Raw genomic sequence first — 8,946 nt, forward strand, 5'->3', positions numbered from 1 at the left:
CGAATAGTGGGATTGACCGTCACATTATAACGCCCCCACGGCTGAAAGAGCGAGCATGTTTAGTGGTATGCGGATTCGAACCCGCGACCCTCAGATTGTGAGTCGAGCGCCTTAACCACCTGGTCATGCCAGGCACTTTTGCATATAGTAAATATATATATATATATTGTAAGTATTTTTCTTGAAGAGGGCTTATTGTTGAATGTATAGGATTATAGACGTGTTGACTAGCTACTTTTCTTTATCACTTTAAAATTTAGGACGGTTAGAGTAGATAGCCGTCGAATAGCTTTGGGCGAAATTCAACAAACACTTGTAACAAAATGTGCAAAATAAGAAAATATGTAAAAAAAAAAGTAGCAATGCTACATTTGTTTAAAATGCAATACAATTTGTTTTCTGGCTAGCTCAACACCAACTTTGCACGAAGCCCTGCTAGAAGTTGGGATTTTTGAGCAAAGCCCTTTTACGAGGTCACGAAAGCTTGTGATACTTACTAACCTTATCTTAGACGTGCAGCCTCATTGTTCAAGTCAAGAAAATCAAAACACGACTAACTATGATATTTAAATTAAGTTATTTGTGTATTTTCTAACAAGAAAAATCAGAACTATCATAAAAGAATAAAACTAGAAAAGTTGGTACAGTATTAATAAACATTTTTATGAATTTGGTACACTTTTCGGACAGTACATTTTCTTGTCAGGCGATCAAACAATTATTAAACTCGGCAAGGTAAAATAATTTAACTTAATTTTTCAGAACTTGAAATATTATTATTATTACAAGATGTACTTGCGCAGTGTCCCCGGAAGTGTTCTGTTTCAAGAATAAATAAAACCAAAATTAAGAGTAACATATATTTTATTTCTTATTTTTGAAGTTCATATGTCATTCTGTGTTGTAGCCTAAAGGTGCATAATTCTTCTCGTGATTCATGGCATGCGCATATTTTGCTGACGTCACGATAGTACAAATTGCAACGTTAAGCATCCCTTACGTGATGTTATTTTAGTGTCTACTGACTGACTGACAGACAACATACTACTGTAGAGTGATGCCAATGATTAAAATAGGTGACCCCTCCAGGTGGTCTTCAGCCCCTTTCGGGGAAACTAGGCCAACCCGGATTCTGAAATTTAGCAGAACTAATATAACAATTTCATAAATGTTCCATACTTTTTATAGAATAAAAACGCTATACTCATAAATACTGTGCAGCAGTAAAAAAAAAAGTTAATATATGTATATTATTATTTTGAATAGTAACCTCATATGTCCCTTTTACCACATTTGGCTGGCTCTAATAAATTTAAAAATGTTCTACACATTAGAAACTCTCCGAACCAATTGCTTTTTGCATTTTTGAATTATAATTCTCAGAGCATAATCTTTCACGTTATACATCAATATTTGAAGAAATGAAATAAATTGTCCGATGAAAACTGTTTTGGTTATCACATTACGTGATATTTACATGGCATGGTTGCAGGTGTAACAGTTAACAAATACATATGAGCATTTAGTTACAAGTCTGGGTCTTTAATATATATATATATACTAAATATATACCCACACTTTTATTACTTAGAAATCAACATCAACAACCTATATCGTCATACACGTTATTATTTTCAGTTTTGAAGCTAATATTCATAATGTCATCTAATAGCCCTGTACTTGTTTCCATGTGTTTTAACGCTTCTTTCCCTTGTTAGTGTTAGTACTAACTTTCATATTTACTATTTTATATGTAGCGAAGGCCTAGTACATTACTAGCTAGTAACTTGAATCATAACTCATTGTAATTGTAATACCACAGCTTGCACTAACTGAACCTCAATAAAATAATGTAGTTGGTACCTGAAGTATTTGTCAGCGTATGTGTATGTAAAAGGCCAATCAAAATACAAAGAAATAATATTCTACAAATTACCAAAAAATGTTCAGTAAACACAGGCCTACCTTTTGTGCCTTACACATCGCTCCCAAAGCTTGTACGTCGTGGTTAGTGTGGTTACCTTCTTGTAAACACAGAACACAAACTGGGACTTTACATACCATGCAGTACATGCTTAAAGTTTCTTCAGTATGTTCTATGCAATTTGGCTTCCTTTCTTTGATTCTTGCTCTCAAATTAGCTTTTCCTTGCTGAGGGTTAACTAAAGAGTGTTTCACCAGCGGGCCCCTGTCCGGGTGACAGTTGTCCCGACAGGATTCACAATAGAACACTTCGCACTGTTCACACATAACTGCGGCTATTTTAGGGTCACCTTCACACAGTTGACAGAAAACAGGTAAATGTTTAGCTTCTACATATTTATCGACAATATTTTGAACAGTTCGATTTTTTTGCAAATTATTGGCTCCATTTTCATCAAAGTAAACAACTTTCTGACATACTGGACAGTTCAGAGACAACGCACTGCTATGTAAAGGCGGGAACAAAATACCCTGAATATTTGGAGTACCTACATAGCTATTGGGCCGACTGTTGCAAACCACCCCACTATCTGTTTCGCTTACCAAACTAAGTTTATCAACATCTGAATAATCTGCAGTTATTTCATTCAAATTATTCAAAGATCCCTCTGGTTGCGGTTGAGTTTGCTGTGCTGGTTTTTGTGAACGAATAGCACAATTCAGGCAAACAGAATGATAACATGGTAACAAAACTGGATTACGAAATAAATGCTTACAAAGCGTACACCTAAGTTCCTCTTCCATCGTGTTTCATACTCTTCTACTCGCCACAGACGCTACACTAAACTTGAAAACTTGTAGTCTCTCACCAAGCAACGCACTCTGCTCTTCACTAGACGCATGCGCAGGAAATAATCCTTGAATACTACGTCCTCTAGCGAAACGAAAGTAAATCAACAGACCGCTCATCGTGTTTTTTAGGTCACAAAGAACATTAATTTTTCTAAATTTTCTTTTGAAATGACATATTTTGCAAACACCTCAATACTTAAGTTAGTCTTTACAACCGTAAATGTAGGTTTACTACTGGAAAGATGGTTTGCACTGAAACTTTGATCACCCTTGAAATTGTGTTAGATAATTTTCGTTTACAAAATCCTATTTAAATATTTTTATACGGTAATAAAATTGATAAGGGGAATTACTTTCTTTAAGCTTGTTAATTATAGTTATGTTGTTAAGTCTATAACAATGATAAACACTAGGAAAAAATTTATGTATAAAAATATGTGTGCGCCTAAAAAAACATATTTACAGACAATGAGATATGTGGTAGAAATTGTCTGAAACTAGTCCACTTTATTCGTGGTTTATTTTTTCACACATACCACGAAATATCATTTCAAAGCTACACCAAACAAACAAAGTAATCATTAATTGTTAATTATACATTGCTTGAAGATGGCTCGATTCTATTGTCTGAAACGTCGCTGTTTAAACTGGTTAAATGGGAGCGGGTTGGCTGTGTTACGACTTTTCGGAGTTGGCAAGCCGAGTTTAAATGTCGTGCGATGCCATGAAATAAAGTCCCAGCACTTTAAACTTGGATGTTTTATAAGGGTGACAGTCAATCCCTTAGCGATGATGGTGGGTGATAGGTTGCTGCTGACTAGCTGTCTTCCCTCTGGACAGTAGTTCAAAATTAGGGATGGTACCAGGTGACCGTAATAGCTTTACCATAAATACAATTATAAATATTTTCTTAAAAAACATACTGTAAAGCTGATGATGATATTGAATTTAAGCAAAGTAATCGTTACAATATTCAGCGAAATACTTTAATGGTAACAATGTTCACTGTTGTTTTGCTTTGTTGCACAAAATTATAGAAGTTTAACATTTTTGGAGCTCTTTACTGATTACCAGAGATCTTATGCAGTGCCACTGTCAATAGGTAGACAGTTGTTGGTTAATGACTGATATCTTGCGTGTGGTTTAAAGTAAGTAAGTATACCTCAGCAAAACTTGTACTAATATTTAGTTGGAGTAGTATTTTCATTGCTTTAAAGAATATGATCTAAAAATATACATAGTCTCGTATTTGTTCACACGTTCTGGGTGTTTATTTTATTTTTTGTGGTCTGTGAAGATTTAAAGAACAACAATCAAAACAACCAAAGTCAAATCAAAACTTTAGCATAAAAATATTGTAACATACTAAATACACTTACTTTTAAAGATATTATAGCTAGATATTTTCCTAATTGACAGGTATGTATTTAGTATTTCATTTTACCAACGACGTAGTCATACTTTTTGACAGTAAACATTGTAAAACGTCTTAAGTTTAGAGTTTTTTTCTAAAATAGTCATAATAACTATCGATATTTAAATATGTTAGGGTATTTAACAACTGTCACATGAGCCAGCCCGGTATCTCGATGTGGAAAGGTTTGGGTTGTTTTGGTTAGACAAAAAGAAGACGTTTGGCACTATTTTCGAGGTCTGAGTCGCTGATCCTGACACATGACCTGACCTGAGACACGGAGAAGTTAAGTTGTAAATGTAAAGTAAAACATTGTGTCAATAAAACATGCTTGAAATGTTCTAGATGTGGTGGTTTAAGTGTAGCGATTAGGCTAAACCGTGGGTCCAAGTTGGGTGAGGGAAGAACTTATTCTAATATATCCCAATCGATTTGACATACCAGCTGAATCGGAGATTTCTCAGTTGATTACTGCACTAACAGTGAAACAAACAAAAACAAAAACGGGCAGAGTAGTGTCGTTATCTTTAGAAAAGAGGAATTGGAATCATATATAAGAAATCATTAGTTTCAATATTTTGTGAAACTAATGGCACAGTAAAGCCCACGGACACAGTGTTGAAGTTGAAACAGATGCAAGATGGATTGAGATGATTTCACTAGCAATTCTCAAATTTAAAATGCCGTTTCTGCAGTGAAGGCTAAATATAAGAATAATGGTATAATGCTCAGTATGGTATCACCATAGTATAATCCATATAGATTTCATCATGTCATATTTTCATTTATATTTAATTGTGTGTTTATAGAAGTTGTGCCGAGAGTTTCATTCATCGAGATCTATCGAAATAATCCCAAATCACCGGTTCCCGGAATGATCCCCCTGTTGACCATTCTAGGCTCAGTACCAAAAGATGCTGGGCTGGCTCGTGTGGCAGGCGTTAATAACACTAAATAGCTTGTATATTACAACAATTACCCTACAGGTTTCAAATTATTCCTTTTGATTCACAATGGCACCAGTCTACTGATCAAGCTCCTCCATTACCTCCAGTTACTCCTGTAGCTACTTCAACATGGTCCGCACTAGGTTGTGAGTGGGGGTATGGACACAGTTTCAAGCATTGCGCCCAGGGATTTAGAGGGGGGGGGAACAAAACACCGATGCTTAGCGATCCTGAAACCTACTTTTACACTCCCTTCATCTTTGGTTGTACTCCCACTTCATTTCTCATAAATGTTTTATTAAAAAAGGGGGCTTTATAAGTGCGATTTTATATAAGGACACCAATTTAGCGCAAAGCTACACAAGGGCTATCTGCACATATCCATTCCTAATTTTGAACTGATAGACTAGAGGGAAGGCAGCGCCAACTCTTGTGACTACTGTTTTACCAATGAGTAGCGGGATTGACCGTCACAATTTAACTTCCATATGGCTGATAGAGCGAGCCGCATATTGCGTGCCCTAACCATCAGACCGTGCTGAAGTAAATATTCATGCAAGTTTCTAAAATAAACTGTATGCTATTCACTCATTGCCTAATTGAAGTTTATGTATACGTCAAAATTTTACGTGTGTAAAAACCATTTTTAAAGACTATTTAGCACCTTATTATATAATATCGAAATAGACATACTTTTTTTCGAATCCTTCAGTTTAAGCACCGTATCGAACTAGCTAAGTGTCCGTCGGTGAGAACAAAGAGACAGTCTTCTAAAGCGTAATTAGCTATCCCAGCATAAATGAAAGTATGAAGGAATTATCCTTGCCAGAACGTGACTTTATTATGTATAGTAAATACGTTGACCCGGTATGGCCAGGTGGTTAGGGCGCTTGACTCGCAATCTGAGTGTCGCGGATTAGAATCCCCGTCCCACCAAACATGCTCGCCCTTTCAGCCGTGGGGGCGTTATAACGTGACGGTCAATCCCATTATTCGTTGGCAAAAGAGTAGCCAAAGTGTTGGCGGTGGGTGGTGATAACTAGCTGCCTTCCCTCTAGTCTTTCACTGCTAAATTATGGACGGCTAGTGCAGATAGCCCTCATGTAGCTTTGCGCGAAATTCAAACCAAACAGACAAATGTGATGTATAACGGTATGGTATTTTGCCATTCACATTTTACTGACAACGATGAATGTTGACGGTTCATTAAGTTTGAGTTATGTTTGTGCTAAGTATGTTGGTTGTGCTGTTAATGCAAGCAGATATGATAGTTTGTAGAATTAATTTTATTTGTCGTCGAAAAGTGAGGTTTGTTAGCAAGCCCCGAACCCATTCTGGTGACGCCCCTGTAGTAACAGTATTATTTTTAAGTTATTCTGATGATATCAAAGTAGCCGAACAGTCATGGGGTACCTGGATAAAAAATATAATATATACAACAAACGTATTAATATAATTATTCAAACTATTCTTAGCCGTCCGAAAGCCAAGTAAGCTGATGTTTAACGATGTTCATCAATGAAAAATCTATAGCATTAAAATAGCCTGTCTCTGTGTGTGTTTGTGACCGCCATAGTTCCAAGAAGAAAGAACCCGAAGGTCTATAGAAAGGTATAATTTTTTTTTCGAATTTTCACTTACAATATGTGGAATTTTTTTTCCAAATACTCTTTTTCAACAGAAACATGGGAAGAAAAATATAAATCTGAGAATTAAAAAAGTTGAATTGAACTAAGTTTGGGAAATGGCAACAAACAAAGGAAGAAAAATATGATTCATAGAATATTGGAGAATGGAAAGAATTCATATAAAGACACAAAACAAAAACAAACCAGAGAAACTCAATTAAAACTCTCTGTTTTTAAAAAGAGTTGAATTGTATTAAGTTCGGGAAAGGGCAACAGACAAACCAATTAAAGAATTAACGCATTGGGGTAGCTATAGAAGTAATTAAGATAATGGAGACGCTTGACTGATACATTGAGGCCTCTGTGAATCATGGGGGGGAGCCTTAGAATCCCGCAACAGAGCGTGGGTATTTTATGCTAGTATTGAATAGTTTTCAATAATACGATGTGCATATGATTTTTTTATGTTTGTCTGCATTTTATAAACACTGTTTTATCTTCATTTAGAGCTTCTTCGAAGTAAATATATTAGAGTTTCGTAACAACTACACTTAGTTGCGAAGCAAATCTTAAGTTTTAGCTCATAAGTGGTATATTTACTTTCAGTTTTGAACAGTGTAGTTAGACTCGCGAAGAATCCATGTCATGTATAGTTGTGACGTCAATGAACACAATGGATTGCCGATCTTGCATAGCTTCGTCCCCAATGGGAATACATAGAATAATAATAAAGACCATATGACGTGTAGAAAACTAATCTATAATACTAAAGAAGCTGTTCAAAAATAAAGCCGTCTGCCTATTATTAAGTCTTTAAAGAACCTGTTGTACGAAGTAAACAGAAGATTTTCGCCAACATCAAAAATATAAATTACACTAAAAGTTTTAATCTTAGGTAAACAATCAAAGCAACTAAAATAAAACAACTCTCTCTTCCAGTGCTGAGTACAACATGTTGCAAGCAGGTATACTAGATATTTTCTACTCCCTTTATTTAATAAAGTGAAGTTTTAAAGTCCATCTAAATTTTTTAAAAGTTTCTTATATACATAGAAAGAGAGAGTAGTTTTAACTTTAGCACGTTAGTCAAGGAAGCGAGTAAGTTCCTTCCCTTCTTGTTACCTGTTGTTTTGGGTCATTTACCTAAGGTATAAAGTGTGCCTTTTGATGGAAAAAAAATTGTAGGATTGAGTATAGTGTGTGAGAGTAAGACAGCCATTCTTCTCACTGTCTGGTTATGCAGATAATACCTTGAGGTTACAACTTCCCTTACTTCTCTACGGAAATGACTAACAGTGACGTAGGTAGCGCACGAATCTTAAGAAGTCTAGCACATAATGTATATATAAATGTATATAGTGCCATTTTTTCTCAGTATGGAACAGATTTTTATATTTTTCACCGACTTTCTACAGATTTTTATGAAAGGTGATGTCCTTTTGCCACACTCGTCATCTTTGATTGTGTTTTGTTAAAATAAATAAAGGTTCTTTCATATTTTTATACACTGTGTCGAGTCTTTTTCAGTATTCACAACTCAGTCAGAGTGAAATAGTTTAGATTCACTCACGCTACCAATTTTCTTTTCGGACCTCTTGTTATTCTGTGGATCTCATTTGATTACTCTTAAAATCATAGTACCTGAGAACACCACAACCACACAACGAAACCATTAGCTAAATAATCAACCTTAAGAGAATCTAATCTAATTTTGAAAACAATGGAATAAAAATAACTCTGTAAAAGTCAGTGGTGTATCATTAAAAGTTTAAAACATTTCTCCGGGTTGATCTCTTGGGGCACATTTCACTCAACTACGAAATCAGAAAGAGCTATCGAAAGCTTGAATATTGTGTTATTTTCCAGTTTTATAGCTTTTATATGAATTGGTGAAAAGTTTACTACGAGCACATTCGCTAATGTGATTTTACAGTGAGTCCTGTAAAACAGAAATATCCTTTATTCAAGAGAGTGCAAAGAAATGGGTTCGTAGAATATATATATCATTCATGACGCTAGAAAAACACGTAGGTTCAAGAAGTCTTGACAGAAATGAATAAAAACCCGAGCGCTTTCGAAAGCTAGACCTTTCTTCTTCAGTTTGCCCCTGCAGAAGAAAGGTCCACCTTTCGAAAGCGCTCTGGTTATAGGGTTTTTATTCATTTCTGTCAAGACTTCTTGA

The 8,946-nt window shown here is 35.3% G+C and overlaps 1 protein-coding gene across 6 annotated transcripts in view; it reads right to left on the bottom strand.

The window, feature by feature from the left end:
- LOC106458590 (E3 ubiquitin-protein ligase TRIM9-like) overlaps positions 1 to 2,751 on the bottom strand; it is a 63,248-nt gene extending 60,497 nt beyond the window's left edge. For all 6 annotated transcript variants that reach the window (XM_022384862.1, XM_022384861.1, XM_022384859.1 and 3 more), the window contains exon 1: positions 1,966 to 2,751. In XM_022384862.1, the coding sequence (XP_022240570.1) occupies positions 1,966 to 2,727 (762 nt within the window). In that variant the 5' untranslated portion in view covers positions 2,728 to 2,751. The remainder of the gene's footprint in view (positions 1 to 1,965) is intronic.
- Between the last annotated feature and the right edge of the window lie 6,195 nt (positions 2,752 to 8,946).

Source organism: Limulus polyphemus, unplaced genomic scaffold, assembly GCF_000517525.1.
Source record: "Limulus polyphemus unplaced genomic scaffold, Limulus_polyphemus-2.1.2 Scaffold489, whole genome shotgun sequence".
NCBI lineage: Eukaryota > Metazoa > Arthropoda > Merostomata > Xiphosura > Limulidae > Limulus > Limulus polyphemus.